Here is a 23,276-nt window from a genome sequence, read left to right as displayed (position 1 = left end):
TGATCAAACTGATGAGCAGCGAGACAGAGCGTACGACTTCCTGCCGTCCTAAAACAACTCTACCCTCAGCGGTTCCTAAGGACAACAGCTTCACGTGCCACCTTGTTCCAAAAGAAACATGTTGATACTCCTGCTGGACGTGCCCCAAGCTGCACAGGAAGTGCTAGAGTACTTGTGAATCTCCATGCGACGTGAAACCGACAATTCAAAGGTTTATAAAACAGCATTTGGACGAACCTCCATGAAATGTCTGAGGCCGTTTTCAGATGACAGCAACTCACTGCAGCCCTGGTCTCACTCGGACCGGTCAGAATTACTCTCTGGTTCTCTAAACTGAGGTCGTTCAAAGAGTTATCTACAGCAGGTAAGATATTCATTGTTGAAAACCTCTCAACACTGACAGCTTTGGAACCATCTAGATTAAATCTAACAAAGTTAAGTCAGGTCTTCTGGATGAATTCAAAATAAAAAATAAATAAAAAACTTGTTGAAATGTTTTATAATTTATCCAAAAGACTTCTTCAATCTGAGGAGCTGCAGTAAACTCAAGTCTTATAAATAGCCCCTTCTCATAGTGGATAGACAAAACCAGCTGTTCACATGTAAAAGGAAGACCATCAGCCTAGTGACCAATCTTTAGTGTCCTGATGTCCACTTGCTATTCACAGGGGGCTGTGATACTAGCAATAACAGCATTGTAAGAGGGGGACAGTTGGACACGGAGGCCTCGTCCCTGTTTAATGATGGACGTGTCTCTTCACAAAGATGGCCTCCTTCACTCCTCTCTCAAACCATCGCTCCTCTCCATCAAGGATGTGAACGTCTTCATCCCTGAAGCAGTGACCGCTGCCTGCAGATGAGTGTAGACCAGAGTCCTGGTCTGATGACTTCAGAGTCCAGAACAGTTTAAATCAAATTAATCATGTACAACATTATCTGTATTTAAAAGAAAGTTGAAACAAAAAGTTTATAGATGTTATTTAAACACATTTTTTTATTATTTTATTAATTTTGAACAATTCAAATTTATTATGAGCTATTATCTAACACCGTTGTGTGTGTTTAAAGTAAGACGTACGCTTACGTACAAAGCTTTTATGATTTTTTTAGAAGGGGGTGGGGTTTGTAAATCAATTTTGTGTTTTTATGACCTCTCTTGCAAGTTTTCTTTTTATCTTTTCCTTTTTGTGTGTCGTTTCTTTTTTGTGCAAACAATAAAATAAAAGCCTCAGCCCTCTGTGAGTGGTCATCAGGGCACTGCTGGCCCTCCTCTTACATGTGAACAGCTAGTTCTGGATGTCAGCAGCAAACTGGTTGTTCCATTATGAGAAGGTGCTATTTATAAGACTGAGTTAGCTGCAGCTCCTCAGATTGAACTGAAGTCTTTTGGATAAAAGACTAAATGTTTAAACAAGAAGAATCCGTCCAGAGGACCTGACTCAACTTTGTTACACGTGTCTACCTGGATTATTGAGCATGCATCAGGATATCGAGACGACTTTTGTTATTCCAACATTTAGAAAAAATAATTTTTGTTATTGCTTTTGGGTAAAGTAATGGTGCTATTATGTTAAAAACATAAAAAATACATTTTGGTTACTTCCTCCACTTTTTGTTTTGGTCACTGTGTCAGCTTAAAGATTTGATATTGATTTTTCTTTTTTTTTTACTTTAAGGGAATTTAGAAATGACTATTCTTCTTTTGCATAGTACATATGATTGTGAGGCCCAAAGCTAGGTGTGTAGAAAGCCGTGTTAAAAACCTTTACTCGTGGAAACTCGACTGAGAACAAGTCTTTTTATGTAACTTTCAGAAGTGTCCCAGCTATTGCACCATCTCTTGGACGTTTGGTTAAAACAAAAAGAAAACACAATGCCATAAAGAAACGAGTCAAAAAACAAGGACATGTAACGTTAGCGGAGATTCTTTTAGAGTTTCACTGAAGCTAATGCTGATGTTGAACAGGGGTTCCCACTCCGTCATTAAGTAGCTTCCGTGGTTTTTCATACATTTTTGATTAAAACAGATCTAGTAGTGCACTGCTACATTTCCCGTACCTCTTGACGACCTATCACAAAGTGCGTGCTCAGGACAGGACTGTTGTGTTCAGTGTGTTTCATAAAGTGTACTCCTTTGTGCTGAAGTGACAACAAGTCTACTCTTATGCTGCGTCTGTGAGTTTATCGGATACAAAAATAAGAAGGCGATTTATCAGATGAATGAGTGTGCTTGTTTCCACCAACAGCTGAAGCTTTTATTGTCTTTAAAATGCAGATGATGACGATGAAGATCTACGTACAGCAGAAGAGTGTTGGGTTTCGTTGTCTATGAGGTAACGCTTCCTGTCCCCGTCAGTGGTTCAGCCCCAGGTGAAACATCGATACGCAGCAATGGCTCAGTTGTCTGACGGTGGGAGGTGGGGTAAAAGTGCAGGAGACACGAAGCACAACAAAGGAGAAGGAGGCGGGGCTTCGGTGTGAAACTTAGGTAGAGTACTGGTCGGACAGTGAGGCTGGCATGTTTTCCTGTTTCTGCACCTGTGTGATGTGTCTGGGGTTGTGACTCGGTCTCAGTTGCTCAGACCACCGTGGCAGGTCTGCGGTCCATCTCCTCCTCCAACTTCACCATCTGCTGGATGTCCTTGGCCTTAACGGAGACATCAGACAAATGAACAAATGTATAAATGTAATATTTCATTTCCCAGTTTGTTCACGAGTCCAGTTAGACGTTTGCAACCGAACAGGAGTTTGTTTGTCGGTTTACCACGATGAAATAAATCTGTTTATGTCATGCTTAGTTGGAGTGATGATTGTCACCAGGTGTGGGCAGATGGACACTGTTTCATGCTATGAATGTAAATGACTGTGGGCTGGAGTGAGATGGCTGCTTCTGGTGAGTCATGGTGATAAATGAATCAAGATGCTAGCTGGCGCTCATGATGCCCGCACAAGCTGCAGACTTACAAAAAAAGAATGAACCAAAGAAAAAAAAGAGATCACTATGTTTTAAAGAAAAACGTGCGATATCTTAAAGATAGCCCTGTCAGGAGCTGCTTGCCTGTTTTAGTTAAAACTGTAGCACAGAGAGGCTAACTGTACCAGGTTTGTCAGAAAGCTTAGGTACCGTATTTTGCACAGTAAACGTTGCTCCGCCCTATAAGTCGCATCAGTCCAAATATGTCTAATAAAGTGGAAAAATCCATAAATATGTTGCATCTATTACACGTCACTGCTGAAAACCTGGAAATGTGGACCGGTGTTGTGCCAAAAAATGACTGGCTACCAAATGGCGGCCACGAGAACATGCACGGGAGGATTTTATCTCAGCCAAAAAATGGTTTATAAATATGGAAAAAAATCCATAAACATGTCGTTTTGGCCTATAAGTGGCAGGGCATGTAAATTATACAAAAAACTGTGACTTAGAGGCCAAAAAATATGGTACTTGTTTGCTCAAAATTATAGCAAAGCTGTGTCTCAGTCTAACCTTTGCTTAATAAATGCACTTTAATGGTCAAATCAGCTGCATTTCGCCGGGCGGTGCAGCTGATTTGACGGTTCCAAGCAGTAAGCAGAACGAAGGTGGGGAGATTATGGCAGGCCGATTGAGTCATTAATATCTGGTGAAGATTCTCAGTCATTCAGGACATGGTAAATTCAAAAAGTTCAAGAAAAAAACAAACAATAAAGTATAAAGTATAATAAATAAAATCCATTTATTTTTGTCTTGAACTTTTTTGAATTAGTCATTATAGCCACGATTACCTATTGCATGTTACAACAGCATGCCATATTCCTATTACTACTCTGCTGCCATCAAGTGGCTGAAAGTGGTACTGCTCAATTTTTTTTTTCAGGCAGAATGAATGAAAACTGTCAAATCTCAGCCACAAAATGGTTTATAAATATGGAAAAAAAAATCCATAAATATGTCGCTTTGGCCTATAAGCCGCAGGGCATGTAAATTATGCAAAAAACTGTGACTTATAGGCCGAAAAATACGGTATTTGTTTGCTCGACATTATTGCAAAGTGTATGTTGAACTTTTACTTAATAAATGCACTTCAATGGTCAAATTAGCTGTTTGCTCCAAGCGAGCTGGAAGAAGGTGGTAGGCAAGCCGATTGTGTCAATAATAGCCACTTTTACCTAATACATGACACAACGGCATGCCATACTACTCGAGTGCCATCTAGCGGCTGAAAATGGTGGTGTTCAATATTTTTGTTCAGAATGATTGAAAACGGTCATATCTCAACCAAAAATTGGTTTATAAATATGGAAAAAAACATAAATAAGTTGCTTCAGCGTATCAGTCGCAGGGCATTTTAATTATGTAAAAAAAGCATGACTTATAGGGTGAAAAATATGGTAATATTGAAACAAGTGGTGACACAGAATAGAAAAAAATCACAAGTAGTCACTAAATGCACTGACACAAAACTGGTATCAGAGGTAGAGATGACGAAGATGAAGATGCCTACCTTGAACCTGTTTGTTTGCATGATGTGATTTCAAAAGCTGTGCCGGAAAAAGCAAATCATATTAAAACCAAAACGTGCATACATGTTAGACATGTACAGCTACTGTGACACATGGTGAAACAAAAAGCAAAGATGGGACATGACCTCACAAACACGTCTGTTAACACTTTAAATACACAAAATATTTGTGTTGAGCTAAAATTCAAACAGCTGCCATTATTCTGTGAACTCATATGTTTTAACTGGAGTTTCTTTAATAATCAGTCTAATTCTCTTTCCTTCTCGTGCTTTACCTGCTCGTTGTGCTTCTCCAGTTTCTCCAGCTGCTCTCTCTGATTTTTCTCCAGCTGCTCCATCTCCTTCTGATGCTTCATGGCCAGCTGTAAACCAAGACACAAACATTTGCATCGAGTCAGACATACAAAATAAAACCTCCAGCTGGGTAACATGAGAACCTACCCTCTTCCTCTCATCCAGGAACTTCTTGGTGTTGCTGCTGTTCAACTCTCGCACTCTCCTGAACGACCAAAACAATCACAGCGTGAGGAAAACAAGCCTGCTTCCTGTTCCCGCCTCCGACTAACACCCTCAGCTGCGACCCACCTCTCTCGCTCCGCCTTGTTTTTGATGGTCTTGTCCTGGCTGATGGCTTTACTGTTTTCCATGGACGTCTTAGCTTGGTTAGCACGCATTTCTTTGCTCTGCCTGAGCAGCAAAACAAGCAGCAGAAACTTTACTAACAATCCAGCTTCTATGGCAGCAGTAAAACACCTGCATCGCTGGTGCTTCATGTTTGATCTCCTGCGATAATCAGCCTTTACGTTTGCGTACGAGTGTAAAGTGTGTGTCACCTTTCATGGATGACTTTGAGCTGTATGGTCTGCTGCTCCTGGACGGATGTTAGGAGCTTCTTGAGCTGCTCACACTGCTGGGTCACATGGCTGTCCTTCACCTCCTGCTCCTCACTGCTGTGGCTGCTGATCAGCTCCGACCATTCTTTAGTGTGCTGCGCCGTGATGTCCTTTATCTGCACAAACACAGATGTTGTCGTTCCCTCCACATGCAACCCACACAGTCGGTAGCATTGTAGCACGGGTGCTTCTGTACCTTTGCTTTATGGTTGCCAACTAGCATTTGGATCTTATCTTCCGTCTCCTTTTTCAGCTCTTGGCAGTTGTTCTCACTGTCAAATAAACCACAGATAAAAGGACAAGTGACAGTCAGAGACCAAACAGAAACTGAGGGACTGTTTTCTCAGTGTGCCACCGCTCTGCAGCTAAGCTAGCTTAAACCTAAACGACAAAGTCAACAAGTTGTAGCAAAAATTAAAACATCTCGGACGTCAATAACTTTTTAAGTTTTGAGTGAATGCTGCGTCATCAACTTTTACACCACTCCAAGAATGGAAGGAGCAGCCATTTTACAAACACTGATGGGTATCTCCACTCTTACTTCTGTCTGGAGCAGGTAAGACTCTTACTACTCAAGTTCAAGTCAAGTTTTATTGTCAATCGCATCACATGTGGTACATGAGGTGGAATGAAATTATGTACACAGGGTCCCAGTTACACCAAAAATAGAAAATATAAAGTATAAAAAAGAAACGGTATACAAGAATTTAAGATATACACTAAACACTAATAATGTAAAACAATATGGCATAACGGGCAGCACGGTGGCGCAACTGGTAGAGCTGCTGCCTCTCAGCGAGCAGGTCCCTGGTTCAAACCCCGGTCCAGGGGCCTTTCTGGGTGGAGTTTGCATGTTCTCTCCGTGCATGCGTGGGTTTTCTCCGGGTACTCCGGTTTCCTCCCACAGACCAAAAACATGCATGTTAGACTGATTGGTAACTCTAAATTGTCCCTAGGTGTGAGTGAGAGAGTGAATGGTTGTTTGTCTCGTTTGTCTCTATGTGTCCCTGTGATGGACTTGCGACCTGTCCAGGGTGTACCCCGCCCCTCGCACAGTGATTGCTGGACATGGGCACCAGCGACCCCCGTGACCCAAAATGGAACAAACGGGTAAAGATAATGGATGGATGGATGGATGAATATGGCATAACAACAGCAGCCCGAACATGAGTCTGTGGTGAGCAGATGGGTATGAATGAATACAGCAGCATGAGATCAGCAGTATGAATCATCAGCAGCACAGATAAGTCACACATCACCAATTAAAGTGGCATTACAGTGATTATCCTGGTTAAGGATTCATGAGTCTAACGGCCTCAGGGTAGAAGCTGTTCCTCAGTCTAGTGATTCTACACTTAATGCTCCTCAAGCCTGAGGGGAGCAGGGCAAAAAGTGTGTGTGCTGGGTGAGTGGGGTCCTTCATGATGCAGGTGGCCCTCTTCCTGCATCTGGAGGTGTAGATGTCTGTGATGGTGGGGGGCTGACTCCAACGGTCTTCTGTGCAGTTGTGTACTCAAAGTACTTAAAAATAATTAAATACAAACAAAACACAAAGTAAAAGTCTAACATTCATCGATGGAATTAATTTTGCCTTTCCCCTTTCCTGCCAGAGTTTTACACTAAGGTCAACATTTGTTGAATAATGAAGGAGTTGTTTTGGCCAAATCCAAAAGAGAACATTGAACAAGCTCTAAAAAATGTCAAGTGATGATTCTCAGCTACTACCACACCAACTTGTAGCTCAGTATCTGTAAAAATGACAGAGTTACAGCCATTTTAGTGTCTGTAATGGTTCTTCTAAATTTAATCAGTTGTAAATGTGCCTCCAATGGGCTGCGGTAGATCAGTGGTCAGTGCCGCGGTCTTGCAATCCCGAAGTTGCAGGTTCGAGCCCAGGTTCCATCTGGCGTAAAACAAATTGCCAAATCTTCCATGCGAGTTTGCTCACTGTGGCGACCCTTGAAGGGAGCAGCTGAAAGAAACTTACTAGATGTGCCTCCAACAATTATTTTAATTAAAATCTGTCCAGTGGTTCATGTAATATTTTGCTAACACATGCACCAAACAAACTCTAGATTGGTCATAAAGTTACGACAAAACGAATAAAGTTTCATCTGTTTTTACTCGTTGATTTCCCTTCAGATAACCGACTCCATGAATTTTACCCTCGTTTCTTGATGGCTTTCTCTACGAGCTTCTCCAGCGTCGTCTTCTCCTTTTCGTGCATTGACACCAGCTTGTCCACCTGGGTGCAGTGAGCTTTCTGCATTGAATTTTGATCCTGTTGAGTAAGAAACAGAATAGAAAAGTAATCCGTTACACATTTTTTCTGCACGAGTGCAGTTCTACCAAACAAAACTGGAATGAGATAATGAGTAAAAAACAAAAATCTACAGGTAATAATTCAACTAAATTGTTTTGTTAGTGTTGTCCGAGCGACATAAAGAGTTATTCGGTGAACAGATGTATCTGATAGTGTTAATATTCACGTGTTATGTAATAAAACCTAATATTGGGATAATTAATGAGGCTCTGCAGCGTAGTCGCTATGGTGAGGCTTGTCAAAGGAGAATTTTAGCAAGTGTAATTTATTGAAAAACATTAATTGTGTGTCTAATGTGTGTATGTGTTATGGACTGATTGTGTTCCTGTGTGCAGACTAATAAAAGATGAAGCAGTGGGCAGCGGGCGATGAAAGGCTGCAGCGCTCCCCTTGTCTCTGGTCTCCAGAGCATCAATGACCGTCAGCCTCTTTGCATTACCAACATGCTCTCAGAAAACCACCTACCTTTGAGTGTTTCTTCTTTAAAGTGTTGATCTCCTTCTGTTGCTTCTTTATCAGCTTAAGATAGGTCTGCAGTGGGAGAGACAGAGGTTTGGGCATGTTGAGAGGAGCAGCTGTCTGTAGGCAACAGTTACTTCTGCTTGGACTGTTGGTCTAAACTCATCAGATCATTATGAGGGCAACCTATTATTATTATTTTTTAAATAAATTTATATAATGTAACATGATAATTTTTAAAAACTTATAGTGATACTCTTGATCTTTAAAGTGGGGTTCAGTGGAACAGTTATAAACAATATCTTACCTGCTGTAGATAACTATTTGAACAAGCTCAGCTTAGAGAAAACGAGTTTAATTCTGACTGGATCCATTAAGTAACGGGGTCTGGTCCTGGTCAGATTGCAGCAGTCTTAAAAACCATCTTCAACCTCAAAAATGTCGTAACCATTCATGCGAACACCATTTCTTAAACCTTTACACTTCCATCAGTTTCATGTTGTGTGGTTATACACAACTCTGCAGTTATTTGCAAAGCTGTAGCACTTTCAGTGCAGCAAAGGGCTTTTCATATTAGTTCTGCTGGAAATTGTGTACAGCAGTCCCTCGCTACTTCGCAGTTCGACATTTGTGATCTCGCACTTAGCGGTTTTTCAAAGTAAGATTGTACACAAGAAAAAAAATTTGTACACGACACAATTGTCAACTTTAATATTACTCACGTGATTGGGACCGTATGGGATACAGTAACAATTTAACGAAAAAATAAAAACTTCAGACAGGTGTGGCCATTTTGTAGTTTTCTCTTAATAAGCCTACACTGTATCGCCTGTCAAAAGGACTGCATTACCCAGAAGCCTCAACAGTGCTTCCAGCTGTTGCTTTCTGCTGAAATTGAGGGAGTTTTGATCCAATCCAAAAAGGTTCGGTCCTTATTCATAGTGATACTTCACACATCGCTCAGTGGATGCAGAGAGCCGTATGGAACCAACCAGGAACTGGACCAGAACTACGTACAGCCTCATCGATCAATCTGAGAGCTGCCTGCTGGCCCATGACGCCTCTCCAGCGGGGGGCATTGCTTGAGGGTCCAGTTTTCTCCGGAGCTCACCCGGACTTTTTTTCATCCTGGTTTGGACTCGATCGGGATCATTGTGTGGTTTTGTGCTGGGTCTCTGAAGGCCCGTCTCTTTCTAAAAGCATCTTGATGCTCAAGGGCTGCAGAGAGCCGATCAGAACTGGACCAGAACCAGACTTCCAGCTGGTTAGTACCCATATAAAACTTTGCAGTAGCTACTGTACAGTACATATATGTATGTTGTTAAAATGACGTAGGTTTGAGTTTAGAACATTGCAAGAATGTGGGAAGGGTTTATACAGCTTTAAAATATGTATAAATACTAAAATAAATATAACGTTCCTACTTCATGGTTGTTTACTTATTGCGTGCGGGGGAGGGGCGGAACGTAACCCCCGCGATAAACGAGGGACTACTGTACAATGCAAAAGTGATCGCAGTTCAAAACTCCTTTAGAAATGTTTCACTGCTACATAATTTTGATATTGGGAGTTGTTTTCAAACAGCAGTGATGCACTTGAATCCTGACCCTGCTCAGAATACCCACTACTACATCAATCCTGTCAGAATGAAACTCTTTATTTAAGTAAACTCTGAGAAAAACATCAGTACAAACCTTCATTTGCTTTAGGTCATCAATGCTAACATTAGGCACAAGTGCGGTATCTAAAGGAGCAATAAGAAAGAAGTTAGGCCGTTAATCTTAGACACAGCATGAATCTGTTAAATAGGTTTGTTATCAGTTTTTACCCTTCTTGATTTCTGTTGTGTTGTTGTTGATGGAGTTGGAGGTCTGAGCTATTTCTGAGCTGGCTTGTTGTGTCACACTGACTTTCATTGTGTCTCCTTTCCCTTTTCCCTTCTTGTCGTTCTTCGAGCTTCCACTGGGAACATCTGCTATGTCATTCTACCGCAGAAAGAGGACGACTTTTATTCAGGATGTTTGTGTAAGAAGACGGGTTCGTGTTTTTCGTGTACTGGTCGTCATGTGTACCGTGTCGATCCCCAGGGCCTTCATCTGGTCAGCTCTCTTCTCTGCTATGGTCAAAAACTTCTTTGGGTCTGATAAAGCATCCACGATAGCTGCAGCACAGCAAGTACACAGCATTAGTGAAACACAGCAGTAAAAATAACTAAAATGTCTTCATGGGTTTAAGTGTAAAAGGAGCTGTGTCAGAAAGAGAGATCTTTCAGAGGAAAGCTAATGTTCACAGTAATGGCTCCTTGCTGCAAGCCTCTTGGCTTTATTTAATGGCAACTCAAATTGTCCAGCTCATTTGTATGCTCGTGCCTGTACTGAACTGTCTGCAGATTTACTGTCATCATCGTTTGTGCCGTGCCATTACTGCAAATGTTAAAACTAACCCACCCAAGGCAGAAAAAGGACGCTATGCTTTTTACTTCTACTCTCTCCTCCCTGCAGGCTACAGAAACTAGTTTATTATCAGACACGACTCGTCTAAGAGCAGAAAAATGTTTGTCACTAACAGGCAACACCAGGCTTTAACTGTGTGTAATTATGCGTGTGTGTGTGTCACCTCCGAAGCCGTCAGGTACGTAGGTCTTGAGGATGATTTGGCAGAAGACGGTGGGTAATGACAGGGGTTTGTTGCCTTCGTTCCTCAGGGAGATGTGCCGGTAGCCAGCCTGCAGGCCGTCCAGAGGCAGAATGCGCTGCCCGATCAGTTTGTTGTTGTCGTCGTAGACGGCGATGCGTAGCACTGCCAGGTCCGGTAAGATTACCTACAAGGGAGGGATGTGGAGAAAAAAGGTAGGTGGGGGGAGAAAAGAATCAGCTATTTAATTATTTGGTAAACAAAGCTGAAAATGAAACAGGTCATCAAGCTGACTAAGCTGAAACCATCAGGAGACGATAAGCGTGTATGCGAACGCTGTCGAGGTCTTCTCCACCGTGCGTGTGCATCTCGTCCATGACGATCTTATGCATGCACAGATGTTAGAAAACTCTACTCCTCTCAGGAGAAGTGTTTACCTGGCTTTGTCTGAGGAGATAACTAAACATAAAGAGGAGGCTAATTAATACAGAGAGGAAGTGGAAGGTAAGAGATAAGGATGAAGAATTCACGCTGGAGATGAATGGGTGGAGGCGTCGTGTGTGTATGCTTACACTTTCAAAGCCTTCAAGATGTGTGTGTGTGTGCTGAGGTGCATTGTTGTCCCTGACTCATCTTGACAGCAGTGTGTATGCTCTGTGACTGTGCAGCAGGATTTGCAGGAGTGTGTGTGTGAGACGAGAGTCTTGCCAGCAGCTCTGGTTACGATGCCCTTCTTTGATAGCGCAGTGTAATTTTATGTATCTGGATCTGTGTGTGTGTGTGTGTGTGTGTGTGAAGCAGCACTGCGGCAGGTTGTGATGGATGGTGTGTGTTAGGAAGCTGGAGTCACAGTCATGGCTGAGAGACTTCTCATTCTGCTGAGAGCAGCACTATCACTAGCACATTCTCTCTTTTTATTTCTCTCCTCCACCCCTAATTATTTTCTTTTTTCCTCATTTTAGTGATTTTCTTTTCGGTCTTTCTCTCTCCTTTCTTCCTCTCTGTGCTCAAACACAAACTACTCCAGAGTACCTGTTCTGTCCCTTCTTGCACAAATTACTGCAGCAGTTTTTTTTTTCCAGGATTCCCATTCGATGTTTCTCCTTTTCGTTCACTTTTCTCCTTTATACCATTACTACACCAGCCTTATACTCCATTCTTTTGATCGCTTTTTCCATTTTTGTTAATGTAGCTTCTTAACATCTATTTGTAATTCATTTTTATTTGCATATTTAAACTTATTGTAGCAATGTATCTCCTTCTTGGTACCTTTCTGAAAACGAAGGGCTCCTCATTGTAGGCAGGATTTAGCCCGTTGTTCATCACCATACGTGTGCGAAACTCCTTCCTGATGGTATCAGTCGGCAGTCCGTACATGTCGACTTCAACATATGTGCCAATTTTCTTGTCAGACAGAAACTGTCCTGAGAAAACCTAAAATGAGCCGAAACCCATTATTAATAATTTTACAACCACACAGACATCGTATAATTAACTATTTGTATTATCCACGTGCTAAAAACTGATGATGCTCCTCTGTTCTTATGATGCTTGGTTTAATTAATAACTCATGTTCCTAGATGTTCAAAGTGTAACGAGACCAGACCTGTACACTGCAGGTTGCTGCAATGACGCCATCCACCGGCGTCTCTGAGAAAGGGTCAAACGTCCTGTCTGATCGTCGCATGAAGTCCGGTTTCAGCAGGTACCTGACGCACACAAGAGGAAATATTACAGAATAAAACAGCAATCTGGGGGTAAAATCAGCCAAATATGGATGTTTCTTTTAATCCTTTCTATAATAATCAAATAGTCAAAGGAGGATCTTGTAAAGGAAGATTCTCTGTAAAAACCATTACTAATGAGAGTTGCCTTGGTCTCTCCATTTACAAGATTTCCAGCATTAGCAGTAAAATCCCTGCCCTCAAGGACAGAGTTAAGAGAGAAAGACAACGATGGGGAGAAGAAGAAATAAATGAATGCAGAGATGACTGACGACAGCGTCCATTTTCAAACACTTCAATGGCCCACGGGGCAGATAGTAGCTACGGGCAGTAAGTAATGAGATGCGACAAGTTGTAATTGATGAGTCTCAGAGCGGGGGAGGAAGAGTGAGGAGCTGCTCTCACCCGCACGAGCCGTTGTACTCGAACTTTCCTTGGTTCAACTGCATGGCCAGATCTGAGACAGAAACGAAGAAGAGTAAGAAGTATTTATTATGTTTGACATTTAAATCACATCACAGCTTAAATACAACAACACACAGCTTAATGGTAAATGTTTTACAGAGGCTTTTCATGCTCGCTCTGAAACTTCTTCCTCTAAAACAGTTTCCAGTTTCTGAGGGAAAATGCCCCGAGCCTTCCACATGACACACACGCACGCACGCACGCACACACACACACAGGGCCATATGGTGGAGTCCGTTGTGCCTCAGGACACGGGGCTGCAGCTGCTCATCAACAGGCATCACTTACACTTCAAGTGTGTGAGTGTGTGTGTGCACACATATACAAAAGATGAAGAGCAGGAAACTCTTGAGAAAACAGGTTTGTGAGTTATTAATCCCAGGGTTCAAGTCTTTAATGTATTATGAGCTCCATTTAGTAAATTGTTTTAGAGTAAAATAATAAAGCAGCATATTAGTTGGACCATCTACACTAGAGTTGCATTCGAACCCAAAAAATCCAACCCGGCCCCAGCCCACAGCCATCATTTCCAAACCCCACGGGACGAATTAACAGTAATTACAGGTCAGAAACCCCCCAACGTTTTTAATTAAGCTTTGACTGCTTTTATAGTTATTAACAGTCGGTGGATGTGAACAACTAAGGGAGGCAGAAGATCGGAGCTGAGGGGGTGTTTGTCCTTTCAAGGCTGTCTAAGCGCATTAAATCCCTGCTACTGCCTGCATTCTGCATTATTCAGACATGGACCCTGCTTTGACATGTTGGACATTTTGGGATCTCAGTTGGTTGGGTCGTTGGCTGCACGCAGCTGCTGAGTGCAGCGGCTGAATGAACGTCGCTGCCTTAACTGAACTTTTTTTTTACCCTTTCAAGGCCGGTCAGCGCAGTCAAATGGCTGCGTGCGGCTGGTGATTGTATGGCAAACCATGTTGCCATGTAATTGGATCGTCAGCCGCGCGCGTCCGCTGACACAATCAAAAGCCCGACACCAGCCTGGCCCGCACATTAAACACATTATTATGGACCGATCCGGCGCTAATCCGGGTCGGGCCAGGCTTCGCATTAGAAATGACAGCTCTAATCGACACACGTGCAACATAAAGGAAACTGAATCATTTACAATACTTAACCCTCTGAAGGGGAAAAAAAATAAATCAACCGCACATTTATTATCGTTCATGCTTTTAGTTAATTTATTTTTTAGTACAGTCAATAAACACAATTGTTCACTACAAAGCCTGAAAATCCTTCAAATTGTTTTGTTGATTTGTCAGAATAGTTTTAAATGCTTCGATAAGCTCCCTGTAACTTTACGACCTCCTAGTGTTCCTTAGTGGAAAGAATGACTATTAAAATTAATTATTTCATACCATACTTTTTTTTTCTTCTTCTTTCGGCTGCTCCCTTCTTCAGGTGTCGCCACAGCGAACTAAGTTGCACAAAGACTTGGCAGTTATTTTTACTTCGGATGTCCTTCCTGACGCAACCACAGACACCGAGCTGCCACAGCCCTCTGTGTGGAGCAGAGAGCTGCTATCTAGGACACCCGGAGGAGCAGATGGTGGGGGTTAAGGGCCTTAATCAAGGGCCCAGAGTGGGACGAATGAGGGTGGGGGCAGGTGTGGGTGCTTCACCTACCCACCCACATTTTTGATGTTGTCGGTGCCGGGGCTTGAACCGGCGATCTTCTGATCACAGGCCCACCTTCTCTAACCTCTGCGCCACCACTCCCTTTCATCCCATACTCTGTTATAAAATAATGCATTAATTTGACTTACTGCTTTCAATCTGTCTACTTTAGGTTTTTATAATAGTCCACTCAAAAACAAAACTACATGCATTTAAACAAAATCAATAAATAAGAAAAGCAAGCAGCTTATTTGAGGAAGTACTTTGAGAATTAAATATTTCATACAACGGAATCGGGAACAAACTCTGTAAACAAATGACTCCATACTCTTTGTCATTTTTCCTATTTTATTTAGACCTGGGCAGAAAATATTTAACTTTCTGATAAGTTTTAAGATGGCGCAGGATATCTGTAGAGGACTGACCCTTACATCACAGTTCCAGGAGAAACTAGATTCCCTACAGTGAAAACTGCATTTGATCATTTTATACGACAAACAAGGTGAAAGGACTATTTTTTTTTACTCTTTAGGATGATCAAAGGTCAAGAGGAAAGTCAAGAAACAAGTCTGCCACTAACTCAAGACAATTAGCTTCTGGAGAAGCTGGAACACCAGCTGGTTTGGTTGTTGGTTAGTGTCCTCCTAAGATAAACCCAGCACGAGACCCAAAGTCTCTTTTCTAAATTTGAAGGCTTACATGCATGTACTGTATTTGCTGCACGTGCAGCAGTTGCATGTGTTTAAGGTCAGGAGTCCCGTGTTGCGTGCTGCGGTACCTGGGGTCTGGAAGTTGAGTGAGACCATCTGGCAGCCTGCGTTCCAGAAGATCTGAGGCATGTAATTACTGGAGTCCACCCTGCCTCCTTTGGGGTAGATACGGCTCATCTGACGCTTGTTGTAGCTGCACTGATGCTCAGGGAAATTTCAAAACAAGAGAGGAGTAGCATGCGTATTCGAGCATGTGTGTGTGTGGGGATGGAGTGTTGAGCGTTTCTGAATCAAACAGACTGTGGAGTTATTTTTAGTGTGAACAGCTTGGGTCAAGCTGTCCCACTGCAGAGACGGTGAGCCTTTGACCGAGCTACACGTTAACAGCACGCTGAGTTCAAAACAACATTTTTCTCTAACTGAAGTAGAAATCAAAATGGCCGACAACCATCAGCTGTAGGAGCTGACTCAGGGTGTTCGTTAACAAGAGGTCCGTTCAGAACCTTCCATTTGGAGAATTGTGATTGTGACAATAATAAATCGTGAACTAGAGAAATTGCATTTCCTGCGAAAATGCAGTGTGAATGCTTATTGCTGAAGTTGCAGAAAAACAGCTGAAATTAGCTTTAAAAAGCCGAAAAGTAGCTTAAAAGGCAGAAAGAAGCTTAAACTACCAGAAGGAAGTGGACTGAGCTGAAATGAGCTTAAACAATGTAGAATTAGCTGAAAAGGCTAAATTTAGCACCAAAACCAGCTAATTAGCAGCTGAAAAAGCAGAAATAAGCTGAAAGGAGCACAACAAGCTCAAATGAGTAGAAATAAGTTAATTAGACTGAAGTCACAAAAATTAACACAAAAACTTGAATTTATATGAAAACAGCTGAAATTATCTAAGAAATTATAGTTAGCTAAAATTTAGAACAAGCTTAAACTAGCAGAAGGAAGTGGAGAAAGCTCAATGTTGCCATATTAGGCTGAAAGAAGCAGAAATGAACACAAAACAGTGGAATTAGCTGAAAAAGCATAAATTAGCATAAAACAGCTAAATAGTAGCTGAAATAGCAGAAAATGTTGAAAGTTGCAGAAATAAGCAGAATGGAGCATAACAAGCTGAAATTAGTAAAAAGAAGTTAGAAGAAGCACAAAAATGTTGTAGTTAGCAGAAAGAATATGAAAATAGCACAAAACAGCTGAAAAAACAGCTAAAATTAGCTGCAAAAAAAAGTTTAACTTTGCAGAAGGAAGCTGAACCAGAACAACAAGTGAAAGGAGCAGTAAAAGGTTGTAAACACATCTAAAGATTTGAAGGAGGAAAAATGAGCTCACGTTATTTTCTTTGAGAAAAAAAAAACGTCAGAAAAGGATAAATATTTCAAAAAGTTAAAGTTGCACCAATACCAAAAGTATGCACCCTTCTCCTGAACGAGCTGAACGTTTTGAGATATGATTTGTTGAAATAGCACAAAAATTGTGAAACAAAAAAGATGCTGAAAAACATACAGAAGAACAATGGATCTCAGTGGTGTGAATGCTTGGTAAACATTCACACAATGATTACAACGTGATGATCTACTCCGTTTTTTTGCTGTTGTTGTTGTTGTTTTAATGCAGAAACATCACATTTTTATTTTCCTCAGTTAAATCACACCACTTGCTAAAGTGGGCAAAATTGCACATAATAAATAAATAAATAAATAAAAACCTCTCTTGATAATAACGACATAATAAAACATAATATAAATCTGTAACAACTCAAAGTTCACAGCAGCGCAGAGGATACTTGACGAACTCGATGGCATTAGTCTTCAGATAACCCAGGCCAACCGACTCGTTAAAGGATGACATGTTATGATGGATATTTTTTTCTAAAAAACAAGATAAAAAGAAGAAGATACATTTGTTGCCACATCTATAAATGTAAAAGTGAATTTTAATAATCCATGCAAAACTGCTTAATAGATGAAGAACATAAAAAAAACTTGATGAGGTCTCTCACCCTCCGCCACATCGAAACCCTGGAACTTGATGGGCTGTGCATAGTTGACCATGGCTGAGAGATACGGGTGGATGTTGGTGGTGGCAGACTCGTATTGGTAAGAAGCTATTAGAGCCTCCTCAGAGTCCTCTGCTACGTCCCCAGCCTGTACAGGCGAAACACACAAACACACGCGTGTTATAAACACACACACATTGAGTATTTAGTATGTGGCGGTAAGACGGTGTGGCTGTCAGGGACTCACCTTCTTGTTATTGTCTTGATCCGATGCCTCAGAGGTATCTGTGGCATCTGTGGCTTCAGACATCTCTGTCATTTCATCATCAGCTACCTGGAAAAAGACAAACCACAGCATGTCTCATTATGAACAGTTCTGTCACAAATATAATCTCCTCTGACGTCAAAGATTTGAGATAACTAAGTCATTTAGTAAAATGACCAGAAATACATCTGTTCATCTGATTTACTCCGTCAGCTGCACCTGAGTGGAGGATTAGCACCACCAGCTTTTGACCTAAAGCCTTTTTCTGGCTGACGAATGATTTTGGAACAAATGGATCAAAGTTTGTGGCTTCAGGACTAAAACTGTGTTCTAACAAAGCTGACAATTTTAAATATGTTAAATTCAAATTTAAGGGCGGCACGGTGGCGCAGTTGGTGTTGCTGTCGCCTCTCAATGAGAAGGTCGCTGGAGCGAATCCCGGCTGAGGGGCCTTTCTGGCTGGAGTTTTCATGTTCTCTCCATGCATGTGTGGGTACTCCGGTTTCCTCCCACAGACTAAAAACATGCATGTTAGTCTGATTGGTAACTCTAAATTGTCCCTAGGTGAGAGTGAGAGAGTGAATGGTTGTTTGTCTCGTTTATCTCCATGTGTCCCAGTGATGGACTGGAGACCTGTCCAGACTGCCTCTTGCACAGTGATGGCTGGATATGGGCACCAGTGACCCAAAAAGGAAGAAGACAATTTAAATTTAAATAACGTTTAGAGAACATATGCTTATCTTTGTTAAATTTCAATAAGTGGAAAGTTGCACAAGTGTTTTCAAGCCTAATTAATTTCACCTCGACAGAACCCTCTAACAAATTGTTTATAAAATATGTTGGCTTTTTCACGGCAATTACCAGATTAAAAAAACAAAAACACCAACAAATAAACGAGTACGTTTTCCCAAATGTGAAGATGAAGCAGTTTAGAGAAGTGTATAATATGAAACGTTTGTTTGGTGTCTCAGTTTATAGAATCACAAACAAATAAAAACTGCTTAGTGTGGAGCAATGAGCTCTGGGTCCAGAGCAGGCTGTGAAGGTGAAAACCTAAAGGTGGAGCCTCACTGAGCTGCGACAGCTGGAGTTTAGCTGGAGACTAAAACGTGATGAAAGTAGTCGGATTTCTCTGAGGCAGTCTCACTGAATCCTGTGTCTTAAGGATCAAGTGATCAGTGAGCTGTGTGGATGTTTTGTGCAGCTGATTTTCAGAATCATAACCCGCATTTATGGCACTGTAATAAGAAACTGTATTCTAGGTCATACGCAGTACTTCATTGCCCCCCCCCCCCCTACCTGCTGTGCACCCACCTTGGCAGCTGCACCGATATTTACGAATTAATCTACCGGAGCGCACTTTTGAAATGAAGCTAGGCAGATTTGGACCAGTTCATAAAATAACTACCATATTTTACGGACTTTAAGTTACACTTTTTTCATGGTTTGGCCAGTCCTGCGACGTTTAGTCCGAAGAGACTTATATACGTTTTTCCCCTATTCATGACGCAATTTTTGACCGACACGTTAAATGTTCATTCATATTGACATGAACCAAAGAGTAAACGTGCTGTTATGTTGCAGCTGAAAGAGGGCCCTCTAGGCTTTTGACAACTATATTTTGTTCCTCTTTTGCCACCCCTCCACCATCTTCCTCAGGAGTTGGAGATGTTCAGAAGCAACACCGAGGATGGTAACCTGCTTGTCAGACTCGTTGGCTGCAACTTGTGTGTCTCTGCTGTGACAGACACAGACTCAGTAAAAGAAGGGAAGGGGCGGGGGGAGGTGTCTGTCTTTCCCCATCACTACAGTGCAGCTTCAATGAGACCTGAGCGAGCCTGGGCTTGTTTATTTAAAAATAATTAAACCTGAACTGAGCCTTTAGTCCAGTCCCTCGGAGACCACTGAACGGGCCAGGCCACCGGGAAATGTCCCAGCGCTCCCGATGGACAGTCCGCTGCTGGTTCTATGTGTTATTTCAGATTAAATGTCTGTTCTTGCACTTTGTGAAATACACTTCTAAATAAATGCGACTTATATATGTTTTTTATTCCTCTTCATGAGGCATTTTTTGACTAATGCGACCTATACTCTGAAGAGACAGAGTCCGGAAAATACAGTAGTTATCATCTGAACAGTTTTTACACCTGGTCATTTGGGGATGTAGCTGCAGATGTTTCCTGTCATTAAAAATCTCACGTTCTTGTGTCAAAACGCAACTCTAGCACTTTGGACTGGACAAAAACTAAATTGACAGGTTTGAGTCGGCAACAAGTGATAAGACTGCAAGAGTCTGCAAGTCATGCTAGGAAACTGAAAACCTTTTGTTCTGAAAACACTGTTTTTAGAAGTGTGATGGATGAAGCAAGCTGTCAACAGTCACAGTCCTGTGAGATCCTACCTGGAAGGATTGGATAAATGAAAGGTAAAAGTGCATTGGCACACACAAGAACAGCATTGTTACCACAGAGGACTCAGTTCCTCTCACAGAAACAAAGTTAAAGAAGCCCAAAGAGGCAGATGACTCTGCTGACATCTTGCTTTATGGTGGTTGGCTCCAGCTTAATGGTGCGTTATCACCACCTGTTCATCAGCTACAGCCAGAAGATCAGAACAACGCCTAAAGGTTTTCTTCAAGATGCGTTAGCAAAACCTTCTAAAACGTTTCACAAGGATGGAGCCTTTTCTAGCACCCACAATTACCAAATTATAAAATTAAGAGGAAATAAAGTCAGAGGATGTATGGGTTCTTTAAAAGTTCTTCTTGTCTTTGGGGTGGAGACGTTCTCATCAAGGTGTTTGAGTGAACAAACAGTTTTTGGTCTTTTGGAGCAGAGTTGGTGGTGAAAGTGTGAACCTACCTTCTTGATGCTGTTACTTCGTTCTTCTTCTCTCCCGGAGCTGACGGCGTTACTCTGGGAAACACTGTTGGTCTCTTTCTCACTTGCTGCTTCTGACAGACTGCTGGGAGCCTCTGAATTCAAATCCTTTTCCTCAGCTTCCTTTTCTCCGACACTCACTGAAACACATTGTTTTTTTTAATATTAATACCAATCAATCAAGTCATTTAAGCAGTTTTTGTTTTGTTTTATACAAAACTTGATGAGGCCAGTTAAAACTTCTAATGTACAAAATGTAATTTACCATTTTACACATCAATTAATTTACAGTTTATATACTGTTACATACTGATACAAACTGTTTATATACAGTGGTGTTTGAAAGTTTGAACCCTGAAGAATTTTCTATATTTCTGCATAAATTTATTAAACATCATCAGATTTTCACACAAGTTCTAAAAGTAGATAAAGAGAACCCGGTTAAATTAATGAGACAAAATATACTTCCTCATTTATTTATAGAGAAAAATTATCCAGTATAACATATTTGTGAGTGGTAAAAGTATGTGAACCTTTGATTTCAGTATCTGGTGTGACCCCCTGTGCATCAATAACTACTAAATGTTTCAGTAACTGTTGATCAGTCCTGGTCACCAGCCTGGAGGAATTTTAGTCCATTCCTCTACAGAACAGCTTCAACTCTGGATGTTGGTGGTTTCCTCACATCAACTGCTGCTTCAGGTCCTTCCACAACATCTGGATTGGATTAAAGTCAGAACTTTGACTTGGCCATTCCAAAACATGAACTTTATTCTTCTTGAACATTCTTTGGTAGAACAACTTGTGTGCTGGGGGTCATTGTGTTGCTGCATGACCCACCTTCTCTTCAGATTCAGTTCATGGACAGATGTTGTGACATTTTCCTTCAGAATTCTCTGATATGATTCAGAATTCATTGTTCCATCAATGATGGCAAGACGTCCTGGCCCAGATACAGCAAAACGGACCCAAACCATGATACAACCACCACCATTTTTCACAGATGGGATAAGGTTCTGATGCAGGAACTCAGAGTTTTCATTTCTCCAAACAGAACACTTTTCATTTAAACTACAAAGTTCTATTCTGGTCTCATTTGTTCACAAAACATTCTTCCAACAGTTTTCTGGCTCGTCCACATGATCTTTATCAAACTGCAGACGAGCAGCAATCTTCTTTTTGGAGATCAGTGTCTTTCTCCTTCAACCCTGCCATGACCACCACTGTTGTTCAGAGTTCTCCTGATGGTGGACTCATGAACATTAATGTTAGTCAATGTCAGAGAAGCCTTCAGTTGTTAGAAGTTCATTCATTCAACCTTCATTTAGACAGATTAATCCCACTGAGCCTCAGGGACTCATTTACAAGAGACCCAAGTTACCCTGAGCTCCTTTGTGACCTCGCCGACTATTCCACTCCTTGCTCTTGGGTTGATCTTTGTTGGTCCACCACTCCTGGGGAGGACAACAATGGTCCTGAATTTCCTCCATTTGTCCACAATCTGTCTGACTGTGGATTGGTGGAGTCCAAACTATTCAGAGATGGTTTTGTAACATTTTCCAGCCTGATGAGCATCAACAACTCTTTTTCTGAGTTCCTCAAAAATCTCCTTTGTTCGTGCCATGATCCACTTCCACACACATGTTGTGAAGATCAGACTTTGATAGATCCTGTTCTTTAAATCAAACAGGGTGTCCACTCACACCTGATCATCATCACTTTGATTGAAGACACCTCACTCTAATTTCACCCTCAAATTAACAGCTAATCCTGGAGGTTCACATACTTTTACCACTCACAAATATGTAATATTGGATCATTTTCCTCAATAAATAAATGAGCAAGTATAATATTTTTATCTCATTTGTTTAAATGTATTCTCTTTATCTACTTTTAGGACTTGTGTGACACTCTGAAGATGTTTTAGGTCATAATGATGCAGAAATATAGAAAATTCTAAAGGCTTCACAAACATTCAAGCACCACTGAATGTGGTATAAGTCAGGTATGAAGACAAAACTGAAAGATAATTTGAAGGAAATTTCAACATAAATTTTATCTACAGTAATCCAAGTGATTTAGCAGAATAACACGAGAAAGCTTCCTGTGTCTCTGTGTAAGCAGCAGGACAATGTGGTGAGTTGTGATGTTGCAGAGGATGTCAACATTACATACGTGAGTGTTGACTGCAGGATAAACAGCCTCATCCTTCCAGCCCACTCCCAGGTACCATTCAGCCAATCACACTGTTTTCTATACAACCTTTAGAAATATAAGATATGGCAGTGTACTGCCATACACACACAATAGCTCCTCCATACGATGTTTTGTTATCAATAAACTAATGTTGATCTAACCAGATCATATCTAAAATAAACTAGTTCTAATTTCAGCTCACGCAGATTACTATTTAATTAATTTATGTATATAATTCACAACCAAATTAATCTGAATTTATTTGATACTTAAAATGAAACTTTTTGGGAAGTTTACATCTTAATGAGATATTCAGTTAGCATCTTGATTGCATCATCACAGTATTTGCAGTCTAGTCTCTGACATGTTTTTTTAACATATGTTTGCTTTTTATATTCTCTGGGCTTATAGGCTGCAATTTATTATGGAGTAGTGTACAATAAAAGTGTTTTCAATTGAATATTTATGTTTTGTTGTCAAGAAAACAAAACGTGTCTCAAATTCTGACTGAAAAGCAGCCCATAAGGATTATGCTTTTAAAGTCTTGTATAAAAGAGGAAACATTTCAACAAGAAGAATCTGTCCAGAGGACCTGACTTAACTT

At 41.2% G+C, this 23,276-nt stretch overlaps 2 protein-coding genes across 2 annotated transcripts in view; one reads left to right on the top strand and one right to left on the bottom strand.

The window, feature by feature from the left end:
• The window catches only part of fermt1 (FERM domain containing kindlin 1), a gene marked incomplete at its 5' end in the record, with an annotated part of 928,370 nt that overhangs the window by 484,985 nt on the left and 420,109 nt on the right, over positions 1–23,276 (top strand).
• Positions 1,834–23,276, bottom strand: part of LOC119418479 (1-phosphatidylinositol 4,5-bisphosphate phosphodiesterase beta-4) — a 44,398-nt gene continuing 22,955 nt past the window's right edge. The window contains exons 17-37 of the mRNA XM_037685768.1: positions 20,459–20,616; positions 17,580–17,666; positions 17,336–17,480; positions 17,120–17,204; positions 15,408–15,532; positions 12,941–12,992; positions 12,418–12,520; positions 12,081–12,245; positions 10,794–10,998; positions 10,250–10,338; positions 10,006–10,162; positions 9,872–9,921; positions 8,184–8,249; positions 7,561–7,676; positions 5,592–5,667; positions 5,336–5,511; positions 5,088–5,189; positions 4,944–5,001; positions 4,778–4,864; positions 4,485–4,521; positions 1,834–2,647 (exon numbers count right to left, since the gene is read on the bottom strand). Of these exons, the coding sequence (XP_037541696.1) occupies positions 2,571–2,647; positions 4,485–4,521; positions 4,778–4,864; positions 4,944–5,001; positions 5,088–5,189; positions 5,336–5,511; positions 5,592–5,667; positions 7,561–7,676; positions 8,184–8,249; positions 9,872–9,921; positions 10,006–10,162; positions 10,250–10,338; positions 10,794–10,998; positions 12,081–12,245; positions 12,418–12,520; positions 12,941–12,992; positions 15,408–15,532; positions 17,120–17,204; positions 17,336–17,480; positions 17,580–17,666; positions 20,459–20,616 (2,216 nt within the window). The 3' untranslated portion in view covers positions 1,834–2,570. The remainder of the gene's footprint in view (positions 2,648–4,484; positions 4,522–4,777; positions 4,865–4,943; positions 5,002–5,087; positions 5,190–5,335; positions 5,512–5,591; positions 5,668–7,560; positions 7,677–8,183; positions 8,250–9,871; positions 9,922–10,005; positions 10,163–10,249; positions 10,339–10,793; positions 10,999–12,080; positions 12,246–12,417; positions 12,521–12,940; positions 12,993–15,407; positions 15,533–17,119; positions 17,205–17,335; positions 17,481–17,579; positions 17,667–20,458; positions 20,617–23,276) is intronic.

The sequence above is a fragment of the Nematolebias whitei genome, chromosome 12 (assembly GCF_014905685.2).
Source record: "Nematolebias whitei isolate Nwh7 chromosome 12, NemWhi1, whole genome shotgun sequence".
NCBI lineage: Eukaryota > Metazoa > Chordata > Actinopteri > Cyprinodontiformes > Rivulidae > Nematolebias > Nematolebias whitei.
Note: the sequence above shows the minus strand (reverse complement) of the source record. Positions and strands in the feature narration are given on the sequence as shown.